This window comes from Cygnus olor, chromosome 4 (assembly GCF_009769625.2).
Source record: "Cygnus olor isolate bCygOlo1 chromosome 4, bCygOlo1.pri.v2, whole genome shotgun sequence".
Classification (NCBI taxonomy): Eukaryota; Metazoa; Chordata; class Aves; order Anseriformes; family Anatidae; genus Cygnus; species Cygnus olor.
In genome coordinates this window covers 28129437-28142811 of record NC_049172.1, presented here as the reverse complement: position 1 = coordinate 28142811, position 13375 = coordinate 28129437, and the positions used below count along the sequence as shown (strand labels likewise).

Here is a 13375-nt window from a genome sequence, read left to right as displayed (position 1 = left end):
TATTAAGGTATTGCTCTAATGTGACAAAATAGCATGCCTATTGAATTGTTTCCCTCTTTTTCCTCTACTGCTGTAATGTTCATTCTTGTATACACGTAGTGCTGTATGTTAAGAGTACTTTTCTTTCTCCTCCAAACAGAACAGCACTTTTCTGATGTGTACTTAGTGAAGAATACTCAATCTCGGTGTAGAGCAGGTGTGCAGTTTGATATTAGTGACAAACTTACTAATTGCCTCAGAAGAGAAGGTAAGACCACCTGTTCCACAGTATTCTTTTTATCCTTTTGTATAAGAGAGTGAGCTTGTTCTTACTGTTTCTGTAGACCGTTGGATGCATTCTTTGTTTCCTTGGTGAAATTAAGCATGTATTGTGTTTATTTAAAGGATTTATTTCCCCCAAGTGTTGTCAGTTTGATGCTGAAAATTAATTTCCACTCTTAAAAATCCTAAAACTGTATTAAATCACATAATCCTCTGTTTCCTTGAAAAAAATGAAAACTCGTTGAATGGAAGTTCTCTTCAGCTTCAGCAGAGCAGAGAACACATGATATAAGTCACAGGTTTTAACCAACTACCCCTTGGGATACCAAGGGATAAAGAACTTAGAAAATAGTAGTTTGAAGAACAGGTTATTGCCCTTCTCTAACTTCAAACGTAAGCACTCCCCACAAAGGAATTAAAAATGGGCACTGTATATGTGGGGCTGTTAGATTAACTGAACAATATGTGTTGCAAAGGAGATGGCTCGGTAGCTTTGGTATAACCAAACTTAAGTTTGAATATGGTTTGGCTCACCTTTACCTAGATCTCATCATTTCATTGTGAAACTGATCTTCAGTGAGGCCAGCAGATGTCCTTTGAACCTCTAATGATTTTTCTGTGTAGATGCATTTGTTCTGAGCTTTTGAATCCAGATATTATCAGTTAAAAATACATTGTCTTCCTTTGTCCAAGGAGTATGTAGCTGTACCAACTCTGCTCAAATGAGCCTAAACTGTATTCAAAAGCATGTTTGCATACTGATTTGATGGCTAGATAGTGTTTTGTGCTAAACTCTTCTTTTTATACATTGGAGAAACTCTGATCTAAGAACGATCTGTTTAACCTGTAATTAGCGAAGTCACATTGCTGTCCCCATAATAATCTGAAGGGCCGGACTGATACAAGCAATGCTACTCTGTGGAGTGTAATTAAAGTTTTAATGCTCAAGCATATGATAAGCTGTGTGCAATATAGGAGAAACCAGGCTTGGTACTGCTTCTTCTAGTAAGATTAGAGATCAGTCTCTGAGTGATGATGTGGCATGTCAATCCTACAAGACAGGAAGAAAAATAGAGAGTTACAATATCTCTGCTGCTTTATTGTTTGTTTACATAGGTTTTATTGGATTTACAGTATTAATGTATTAATTATTGTGTGCATTTTGTCAACCACCCTTGCAACACTAGTAGAGATGTGGTGTAGAAAGAGACTGCCTAATGCATCTTAAGAACTTTTTATTGGATAAATATGCAAATACTGAGAGTTGTAACTGCTAGGGGTTTTTTTTTTTCTTACATTAGGAATTGTAGTAAAGTAAAAGCTATTTTTGGGGAGACAGTGATACTTTCATAGTCATGAATCTGTAAGTCAAGGGACTCGCATTTGTTTGTTTTCTGGAAGGTATTTGAAGCGGTGATAGCATGGGTAAACCATGACAAAGATGTAAGGCAGGAGCTAATGGCACGCCTGATGGAGCATGTTCGGCTGCCTTTGCTTTCCCGGGAATATTTAGTTCAGGTAAGCAAAAAGGAATAGTGATTCTTGAGCATGTGAACATTTCTATTTATTTTTTTTTTAATGCCAGGTGAATATTTTTAAATTTAAACAGTGTAATGTATTGTGTTACTGATGGTAAAAATAAACAAGAAACCACCACTACATGTGTGTGCACATGCACTCTTACAGTCAAATGGGGGATTGCCAAACAGGGGAAGCCACATGCATGTAATCTGTTTGTTCAGGTGACTCCTTGTCATGGCACATAGTAATTTGAATGATCTAATTTGCTGAGGTCAAGTTACATTTCATTTGTAATATGATCATAGGATAGAATCTTTAAGGTTGGAAAAGACCTTCAGGATCATCTGGTCCAACCATGATGTGATACAACACTTAAATTTCAGAATTATATCTAATTAAATTGGTTAGGACTTAAATGACAATGTACACATTTCTTTACCTGGTTCAGATTGTTATTTATTTTTATTTTTAAAGTTCTGTGACATCATTTGACTATTTTGGTGTTAGATCAATATTTAAGATAAAAAAAAAAAAATCAGCTCACCATTAACATTGAATGGTTGGTAGGTGTTTAGTTTTAGAAATCTATCTTTGTGATATGAATTTCTTCCACTTTGTTTTTGTTGTTGTTGTGGTTTGTTAAAATCCCCCTCCACCCCCACCTGCAAGTGTTCTGTACAGTCTTGTATTTGAAAAGTCAAGAAACATCTGATTGTGAGCAGTCTCACTGTTGTCTAACACTGTTTCTTCCACATACTAATTAAGAGAGTCTACATCTCCTGATCAATGACTGCATATTGTCATCACATAAATTTATGTCTAAATGTGGTTAAACTACATTCTAAAAATTCAGTGATATGCATTTGTTCCTGTGATAAAGGCTTTATTACACTTCAGATTGTGATTTGTGTTTTACTTCCTTAACATGCTCAGACCTTGTTAAACTTCTATTAACAAACAGAGAGTTGAAGAGGAAATATTGGTTAAGAACAGCAGTGCTTGTAAAGATTACCTCATTGAAGCTATGAAGTATCACTTGCTGCCAACTGAGCAACGAGCATTGATGAAAAGCACTCGAACAAAATTGAGAACGCCTGCTAGCCTTCCAAAAGTAAGACACTTATTTTTTCCAATGTACTTATTCTTTAAACTCTACTTTAATAGATTTGATGACAGCATTACCATCACTTATTCCAGTAAAAATTTTTTAGCTAAGTATGATCTTTCCTTCATTTTAGAAGAAAACAAAACAAATGTCTTCTTTCCAATGATCAAGAAGTTTTGTTGTAGTATTATGGCAACTAATAATGGACTAGGAGACTTCATTCAGCAGATTTAGCACATTTACCTCAAAGGAACCAAAGAAGGCTGTTTTGTGATGGATTTTCACATTTCCTTTGAATATCATAGATAGTGAATTCTCATATCTGCAGTCATACTAGGGTGTGAAGATATAGCAGAATCTGTCATTCATGGGAGGTCTGCCTAGATTGCTTCCTGCTTTTCTACCTCAAATATTTCATCTAGACACAATAATTTCAAATTGCTTATATTTTCAAAAAAAAAAAATAAAAATGAGTTGCCTACTTTACAAGACTCAACTGCTTATTTAGGAGAACCATCCTTTATTTTTTAAAACTTTTTTGATCTTCCAGGTGCTCTCATACATATGGAAATAATTAAAAAATATTATCTCCCTTTCAGTTGATGATGGTAGTTGGAGGACAGGCACCAAAGGCAATACGCAGTGTCGAATGCTATGATTTTAAAGAAGAACGCTGGCATCAGGTGGCTGAGTTGCCTTCCAGAAGATGTAGAGCAGGTACGTAATGCTTCAGAATTAAGGCGTCAATATAAAGCATCCTATGTTCCTTGGAACAGTAATTAAGATACTTATCTGAGAAGGGCAAAGCCTTGACTTCAGTGGTTGTCTTTCAAATTCGAATGACAGATTTGCTAGTCCGGATCTATACAGGTTTGTTTACTTAATCTTAATTTGTGTTTCATTTTGTAATCTGTAGAATAAACTGCTTCTTCACCTGCCATAGATACAGGGGCTAAAAGTACTAAAATATTAATGTGTTATAATAATGAGCAATTTTATTATTAAAATACCTTATTATTAAATTAAATTAGATGAAGAATGTGAAGAAGTGACCACCTGATACTAAAAATGTGAAAATCTTAAAATAGCTGAGATACCTAATCAAGAGGAAATTCTGCAAGCATGATTTCAGGAGTATGAGACATTTGTAACAAAAAAAACGCATCAGAACTTCTAGTACTTAATCTGAAGGGAGTGTGGCTTTATGACACTGTCAAAAGCCTGTGTAGTGAGTACTGTAAACTGTGTCAAGTATCTGCACGTTTAAGATAGTACGGAATAAAATAATTGACAAAGAGAAAAAAAAATGCTCAACTTTCCTCACCATTTTCCTTCTCTAGGAATGGTGTACATGGGAGGCATGGTTTATGCTGTCGGTGGTTTCAATGGTTCTTTGAGAGTTCGCACAGTAGATTCCTATGATCCGGTGAAGGACCAGTGGACAAGTGTTGCTAATATGCAAGACAGGAGAAGCACCCTGGGAGCAGCTGTATTAAATGGACTTCTTTATGCTGTGGGAGGATTTGATGGGAGTACAGGTATTTTGGCCTTTATACACTGCCTATTACTTTTCATTGCTCTTGACATAATTGTATCAAATTTGAATGACTCTTAGCAGTGAGAAAACCAAGCATGAGGGTAGCCTAGCACCTTGTGGTGCAGAACATGCTTTAGTTCTCATATCCTTCCACCCAGTACTGAACAGTGGGCTGTTCTCTCCAATCTAAGACTTTAGGCATCATGACTGGTGAATCTTTGACAAGTTCCCTTTCAGTAGTCCAAGTTCCTACCTCAAGGAACGTGTGAGCAGAAAAATTTTCTGGTCTTTTTGTCCTGTTTGCATATGAAGTATAATTCTGCATTTTCATGTAGTGTAAATAGGATTATGAACAGTGTTCTTTGAACTGTGGGAAGATGTACATACACAGTCCATTCTCTTCAGATGCATAAAACCTTTTGTGCAGAGATGACCCTTTTACTTAATAACTATTATTGACGAGCATGTGCATGTATGAGAGAGCATTGTGACTTAGTTAAAAATCTAAAAAAAAAAAAGAATTTTTCAGAGTACCCCAGAAGCTTTTACTAACTTGCCCATTTTCAGACACCAGGAATATGATGACTGTATTTGACTATCTAAAGGATACCTGTTATGCCTTTTGCATAGTATTTAACAGTTCTTAAATCAAAATAATTTGAATTTACAGATATGATGAATTTTCTGGAAGGTGGACAGTACATTGCATCTAGATTTGTGGAGCAAATAATGTTATATTGTTTTCATAGGTTTATCATCAGTCGAAGTTTACAACTTAAAGACTAATGAGTGGTTTCATGTAGCTCCAATGAACACAAGAAGAAGTAGTGTTGGAGTAGGTGTTGTTGGAGGTAAGTTGACAAATTATATTAAAAGGAGGAAGAGAAATGCAATCCTTTACCTTATTATCTTTCCCCGTTTTAGAAAATGTACTTCAGATTTAGGTTTCTACTCAACCTTGACATTCAAATGGTAGGAGAAATACATAATCATTCTACTTTGTTTTGTCAAGCTTTTAGCATAGGTGCTTTAACTTTTTCCAGAGCTTGAACTGTGCATCAGGTGTGTCAGAGGCCAACTGACAAAAAGTGTGCTAACCATGCATGCATGTCAGCAAAGCTAGAGAGCCTGATAGTGATGTAGCACTGCACTGTTGTCAGTTATGTTACCTGTGGCTGACTTTGCTGGTTACATGCTAGAACAATGTCAAGGACAGTGCCAGGAAAACTGCTGACTTTCAAGGGCAACTTGGTGGTGAATAGCTTGGATATTGCTTGCACAATGCAGACATGGGCTGGCTAATAGCTCCTGAAATGTTTTAGGCATGTTTTTTTTTTTTTTAACTGCATAGGAACCACTGCTCTTTCTCATCTGAAAATGCAAACTGTACAGGTAATTTTCATAGGAAATTTTTTGATGTTTCTAGGAAGCCTATCGGTGAACTTCCAATGTTGGACGTACTTGAATTAGTTTGCCTTTGGACAATTCCTAAATTATAAACAGAATGAAGTACCTTTGTATTTCAGCTAGGAAATTCAAAATCTTTTGACTCACGTTGCTTTTGCAAGGTACAGTCTGCCTCTTGCCTCCTAAAAATGACAAGAACCATAGAGCACTATCCTAAACAACTGACAAAAATACAATCTCACTATAACTGATTGATGACAGGTACTGAGTAGTAGCAAATTCAGAAAACAATGATTTCCCCTCTGCATGTGTGACAGTACAGTCTGTGTGCATCAGAAATTTGCAGATTTCTGTTGGTTACCCTTCTAGGTAAACTGTATGCTGTTGGGGGCTACGATGGGGCATCGCGTCAGTGCCTTAGTTCAGTCGAATGCTATGATGCCAATACAAATGAGTGGAGCTATGTTGCAGAAATGAGCACTAGACGGAGTGGAGCAGGTGGGTGAACAAGACTCAGTGATCATAGTAAAAGTGAAACAGATTTGTGGTTTTAAAATTTATCTGAAAATGTAAAAGGTAAGCTAAAGTCTGAGGCTTAATGGAATGTGCTAGCCTTAAATGGCTGACATATTGTAGGTTATAAATACAAAACTTCCTACAGAGTAAGATTCTCAGTTTGCTGATAGTAGATATCTTTCCTTGCTTTCCCATACTTTCAATATTCCTTTTCTTCCCATACCTTCTGATGTTGTAAACATATAAATGAATATGCATGGATTGTAACAATCAATGTAGTATCTGCTAAATACTGAATTATCAAAATCTAGATGTTCAGGATGAGAAAATGTTGTCTTCAAAGATGTCTCTTTGCAAGTATAGGTCTGATTTTTCTAGTAGTGTTTTCAGGTGGACTTTACATGTGAATTGTGACTAGATTTCCAGCTCCTTGGACGACTTGTTTTGCATTCTGATTCACTGCAGGAAATTTTGTCCTTGTTCATTCTTAAGTTTGTATTACTGGTTTCATCTTATTACTTCCACTTATGTACCCTTTGTTTCATCTTCAGTAATTCTTCTCATCACCTGATGTTTACATCCTTTGGATATGTATAGGCTACTACACATGTTATCCTTCCTTATCGTTTAGCCAAGGTATATCCATTTACTTCTTTTATAATCTTAAAAATCCCTTCTGTATTTTTATATATTTTTTTTCCTCTTGGGATTCTGAGTATGCATATTTCTCTTCAGAGACATCAAAAGTGCCTGTGGTATTCTGCTCTTGTTTAATGAAATGTTATTTCCAGAGCTCCAAATCAACGTTAGCGTTTTCATTATCTACTATGGATTCAAGTCTTATTTACTGTTCGCTGTCCTCTATTTGTCTTTTGGTACTTCAGGTTTTTTCAACTTGCTGAATTTATTTCTCTAGATGCATTCACACGAACTTTTTCAAGTCATGTTGCATGATATTATTTTTCTACATTTATTTTTTTTCAGTTGTTTAGATTACTTTTTGCCAAGTAGTCAGTGGTGCTTTTTAGCACACCTTTCAAATATCACCGGATTGTGTTAACATGCTTCAAAATTGGAAGAGATGTTGCTACAAATAAAACTGGAGGGACTTCCAGGACACTCTGTACATGACTGATACCTATCCCAGCTTTACATTATTATAATGCCTCCCATTATTCTTTATTATCAACTCTGAGTAGTTTTTAATATGCACAATAATGTTTAAAGTCAGTCCAAATTATTTCAGTAGGTTTTACGTGACAGTATTAACATCATTACTAAAATTAAAATACTTAGTTGGTGATATTTCAGTTAACATCCTTACAAAATCGGCAAGCTGGTAGGTCTCTTATTGCTAAAAATTAACATTTGATTGTTTTTAAATGAAAAACATCCCATTAATAAAGGAAGCATGATATGGTGCATCTTGATAAAACAGGGTTGTCTTGTGAAACTTCTAGTTCAGTTTGCGTATCTTGTTAATAAATGCTGGATTAAAAACAGCCAGAGTTGCAGTAAGGCAGTTGTCTAATATTGGCAAGTTTTGAGGAAAATGTTTACATAAAATGGGCAAATTACTTGAATCATCGTAAAGACAAATAGTGTTGTTTGGTTCTGACAAAGGTTCATTTGCAATCTGCCAGCAATCCTGTTTTCTCTCTCTTAAAAAAATGAAAAAAAGGTCCTATACTAGATATTTGACTTTTTTTTTTTTGATGTTGAGTTAATTCTACAAGCCTAAAATGTAGTGCCTTAGATACAATAACTACAGGGATCTTTCTGCCGCTCTTCCCTATTCACTTGCCCTACAGTTCAGGACTGTGGCTGTTTACTCAGCTCTGCTGCTGTTTAAAAAAGAAATGGAGAGGAAAAGGTAAATCTAGTCAGTTATTTCAGGTTCATATAATTGAGGAAAAGAATCAATATTCAGAGTGCCACTCTGTTAAATACATGGAACATTTATTTGTACTTGGGGGAGGGGGGGTGGTAATGTGAAAATCATGACTGTTGACTGAGCTTGGCTGTAGCCGCCAGATATCTCAAAACACTAGGGCTGTTTCACTTGGCAGCAGTCCTGGTGTTGGACTAGTAGGTACCAACTAAAGATAATTTTGTTTCCTGCATTAAAACTATGTATCTCTGGTCATCTCCAGGAATTTAGACCCATCTATTCTGTTCCTACTGCTCCATCTTCTTTCAAAAGCAACTTCAGAGGTTAACCCTCAGTTACTCTTCTTTAGTACCAATTGCATCTCAGTTGATCAGTGCGGGGACAGATCTGTTTCTAGCAACGTGTTGGGATGAGGAACCTCAGATCCAGATATAGGCCATTTGGGAGGGATGAGACAGATAAGGCAGGGCCCTAGAAAATGGGCAGGAAAGAAAAGGAACAGAGGAGAACTCAGACAGCGACAAGAAGATACAGATGGAAGGAGCAAGAAATAAGGTAGGGCTTGGAACCTGTGTGTCGGATTAAGGGAGAATGAAGAAACCAAGAAATGAAGAATGTTACTAAAAATAAGGATCTGCCAAATAAAAAATGGCAATGTAGCAGAAGGAAAACTATATGCACTAAATAGGAAGGTCAATAATTATACAGGGGAAAAAAACCACATACAAAACCACAAAAAACAGGTGGGGAAGAAAAATAACAATGAAGCACATTCTTTTACTTATCTACTTGATTTATATCACATCACACATTTAAACTAAAAATCGTAGCTCTCTTTCTATCTCTGTAATGTTAATGCTACAAAAGATGAATGTTGTATTATCCTGTCGAATAAAGTGAGATCAGAGTGGGAGAAAGAAAAGCTGTCAAACTGTTCTGTGACATGATAACTAGAAATAATAGCAATCACAGAGGAGTTAAATTAACTGGGATGGATACAGGGAAATATCACTACTGAATGTCACTGATGAAGCTTTAGATAGCATGATTATAAATCAGTGTCATACTAAGAAGCTATTTTTCAGATTTGTAGTACCAATTAACTCTTCCATGTTTACTTCCCCTTTTCTTTTAGTTATTGAAATCTGTCCTTTTAGTAAGATAATTTAATTATTTCATCAGGAGTCATTTCTCTTCCCATATAGGAGTGGCCCATAAACACAATCTAAGTGATACATTTTCTGAGATGTTTCAGCTGGCTTTTAAGGTCTCAGAGCTTTTTTTTTTTTTAACCCAGCATTTTTTTTCCTCTGAAAGTCTGAAAACTTTGTACTCTGAAAGTACAAAACTGATGTTTTGTATTCATATTTGCTGTTTCCCTTACTTTTCAATAGAGATTTTAAGCAGTGCCCTTTCCACAGAGCCCTTTAAGAACTAATTAAATAATTCACAAATCTGTATCTCATGCTTTGAGTTTCATAATCTTAAATATGGACAAGTATTTCCCAACGTACTTTCATAGTAGTGATGTTTAATTGTCTTTGTTGTCCATCACTCACAGTTTTAATGCCAAAATATTCCACTTCTGAAGCCTGTTATGCTTGGGTTATAATAGTGCATTATAAAGCGAGGAATAAATAAACAGGCCTTCCCTTTTGTTTCCTGTTGCCATCTTGTCCATACGTGCTGCCTAACTGGCAATAGATCTAGACTAGCCTTATTTGTTCCTTCATCCCAAGCTTATATATTGGTTAAACAAAAAACCCCCAACCCTTTTATTGTAAAGTAAAGGAGACATAAAATATACTTTTGAGTATTTTGATCATTGAAGCTTGGTTCAAGGAAGTTTGGGTCTTCCAGATCTGGAGGAGGAAGGTACTCACTATAATTGTTCACATATGTTTCATATATGTTTATAAGGTATTCCAGCACTTCAGTGGAAACAATCCTATTGTTTAATGTCTGTGCATTCAGTTTTTATCCTCCATAGTGCATAGCTCTTATTTTCTAAAAATTCACTTATGCTTTATCATATTGTCAAATTGCCATATGCTGCCCGAGCATACTTTGTCATTTACTGTCATTTCTAATTAGTCCTAAATTTCAACGGTCCTCGTTTTCCTGCAAATTTATTTATTTTTGTCCAAAGTTTTCTTAAAGTTGTGTTGCAGAACAGCTCTGGTCATTGTATGCTGCAACTGTATTGGGCATGCAGGACATTTTTATCAGTGTCTTGCTTTAGTTGCTTTAATGTATCCTCACTCAAATGTCTTGTGAAATAGTTCCTAACATTGGGTGAAGGTTTTATGTTAGTGGATGTATTTGTTGTTTCTTTGTATCAGTCAAACCATACTCCATTTAATTTTGAGTATTTTCATATATTCACAGGTGTTGGTGTGAAACAATTTATTGTATGCGGTAGGTGGTCATGATGGTCCTTTGGTAAGAAAAAGCGTGGAAGTGTTTGATCCTGTCACCAGTACATGGAAGCAGGTTGCGGATATGAACATGTGCAGAAGGAATGCAGGTATACGCAGCAATTACTTCAAAATACCAGTGGTCATTTGGTGCAAATGGCATGTTCCTTTTCCTTTAAATGGATTTCTGCTGCTTTGATGATGTCACAGCATAGAAATCATGATTTAATGAGGGGAACAATCCAAATATTAATTTTCCCAATTGTTTTCCTGTCTTCTTTAGGTGTTTGTGCTGTAAATGGTCTTGTATGTAGTTGGAGGAGATGATGGTTCCTGTAATTTATCAACAGTGGAATATTATAATCCAACAACTGATAAATGGACAGTTGTGTCATCTTGTATGAGTACAGGAAGAAGCTATGCAGGTAATGTATTTTTCTTTTTTAAACGGGCTTTTTACAATATGTTGAAGAGTAGCTGCGATATTTGGCAAAATATTCAAACCAAGTACTGTCTAAAATAAAACCTAAGATACTAGAATGGGTATGAAGAATCTGCTGGTTCATTTTGAATGATGAATTCAAACAACTATTCACTAAAATGAAAAAGGTATTAAGCTGTATTCAAGAGGGATTTAGCATGTCAGTGATGAGTCAGAAAGAAGATTGTAGTGTGACCAGTTTTTTTTTTTTTTTTTTTTAAAAAACAAGAGCTTTGCAATTGTTTCTCAATATGGGGGGTCCAATTCTGAAGTTCTTTGTGGGGATTTGCTATTTAGAAAATGAGAGTTGTTTCAGGAATCTTTTCCTTTAATAACTGCAGTCTCTCAAATGAGTTAAGTTTATGTAAAAGATATATTAACTGTAAGGGTAAGTAGAGTTGAGCAATGGCTGATTTTTTTTTCAAATCATAGAAACTTTCAAAAACACTGCATTGATTCAGACAACTTTCTGTCAGATAAATTATGGAAAATATGAAAACTTGATGCTGATGTGCTGTTTTGCAATCCTATGCTAGTTGCAGTATATTATTGACTTTGATATTCTTATTTTTTTTTTTTTGAAAATACTACCTAAAGATTTATGCCTTTTTTTTCCTCACTCTAGGTGTTACAGTTATTGACAAACCATTATGATCAGTAAAGGGATTTTCAACTTGATTATGCACTAGAAGCAGTCTTCAACAAGTGTATTTGAAGTGACTGAGTATCTAAGCACTTCTCTACTTGTAGCTGCACCTTGAGTCACAGTGGAAGACGTGACTGTCTACAATTACAGATGACGGATGATGAAGATTACTCTAGGTAGAAGCAATGCGTAGGATTATTCTGCGGTTGAACAGGAGCTGATTGAATTTTTTGAAGTCTAGTGGACCATTTCTTTTTTTTTTTTATTGCAAGGTCTTCAAACACAAAAGCCACTTTCATAAGGACTGACTTGTGTCAGTCATGACTGAGAAACAGATCGTCGGTGAAGAATGGTGTGTATTCTGGTGAAAGTAAATTTTGTCTTTTTTTTCCAGAGACTAATAAATGTATTTAAAGAAATGAACCGTCAGTCTTCATAGTAGGTATCGAATCCCACCTCAGTAATTCAAGCTGGCATGGGGTAAACTTGTTTCCTTTTATAAAACTTTTGTTACATAATTAAATACGTGCATTATGTATGTGTGAGCATAAGTTGCTTTCTATTGAAGTTCTTCAAAACCTGATTTATTATTTAAAATTTGGCAGAGTACTTTGAATATGCCGGTACTATGTTGTAAACAGAGTTGTATTTTTTGATATTTAACAATGCTTAACAGTACTAATTCCCACTGAAGGAGATCAGAGATGGCATATCGATTCTTGAACAGGTGTAATTTCAAGATCTTTTTAATAAAAATGTCGTCTGTACTTACGATTTTTTTCTGTTCAATTTTGGTCACATTTAAATGTAACTTCTTTCTTAACTTTTTATGCAAAGGCAATTTGGCATGAAAATAACTGAAAATTTATAATGAATGTATGAAATTAAGTTGAAACTTGCATGGTACTAAGGTCTATTTATGCGTGTAACCTTAGCTTCTGTTACCTAATATGTGCATATACTGTTATGTGGCCACGCTCTTTAGAGCAGCTGACTTTGATTTGTTCCTGGATGGCCTCCTTTTAACATGACCAAAGTTATTGTCATATCCGAGATATTTTCTTCAAATAAAAATTTGTATTTTGTTTCCTAATGCCAACACTTTGCTTAAAGCTTTGTTTGTTGACACGAGCCTCAAAACCACTCTATCACTGAAGAGGTCAGGGGAGAGACCACCTCAGGGGAATTAGTGGTAAGGCTTCGGGCTGGGACGTGTGGTGCTGTTTGATGCTGAAAGCTGTGTTTGTGCCACTTTTGGGACTGTGTAAGTTCCTGTGGAGAAACTACGTGCGCAGTGCCAGCAGGCTCATGGCTGAGCCATGGTTGAGGCCACGAGCTCAGCGGCTGCTCGCCTACGCCCGGGGGTTTGCGGTGTAGCCACCACCCCTGCATTGCTCTGCGGGGCGTGGGGGAGGCTCCGAGACCCGCCCGTACCCCGCGGCCTCCCTGCAGCGGCAGCAGGGGCCCGGCGGCCTCCCCTTACCCTCCCCTGGCGCTGCCTCCCCAGGCGCCATTACCCAAGGGGCGGGGCCTGACACAAAGGGGCGTGGCTTCTCCCGCCCCGCCCCTCCCGCCTCTGCGCAGCAGCGGGCC

The 13375-nt window shown here is 36.4% G+C and overlaps 1 protein-coding gene across 1 annotated transcript in view; it reads left to right on the top strand.

The window, feature by feature from the left end:
• The window catches only part of KLHL2 (kelch like family member 2), a 57573-nt gene extending 44692 nt beyond the window's left edge, over positions 1-12881 (top strand). Inside the window, 13 exon segments of the mRNA XM_040555777.1 lie at positions 140-173; positions 175-247; positions 1663-1779; positions 2744-2893; positions 3487-3604; positions 4228-4425; positions 5174-5275; positions 6201-6329; positions 9213-9214; positions 10627-10765; positions 10939-10957; positions 10959-11080; positions 11762-12881. Coding sequence (XP_040411711.1) covers positions 140-173; positions 175-247; positions 1663-1779; positions 2744-2893; positions 3487-3604; positions 4228-4425; positions 5174-5275; positions 6201-6329; positions 9213-9214; positions 10627-10765; positions 10939-10957; positions 10959-11080; positions 11762-11790 — 1232 coding nt within the window. The 3' untranslated portion in view covers positions 11791-12881.
• Positions 12882-13375: the final 494 nt, after the last annotated feature.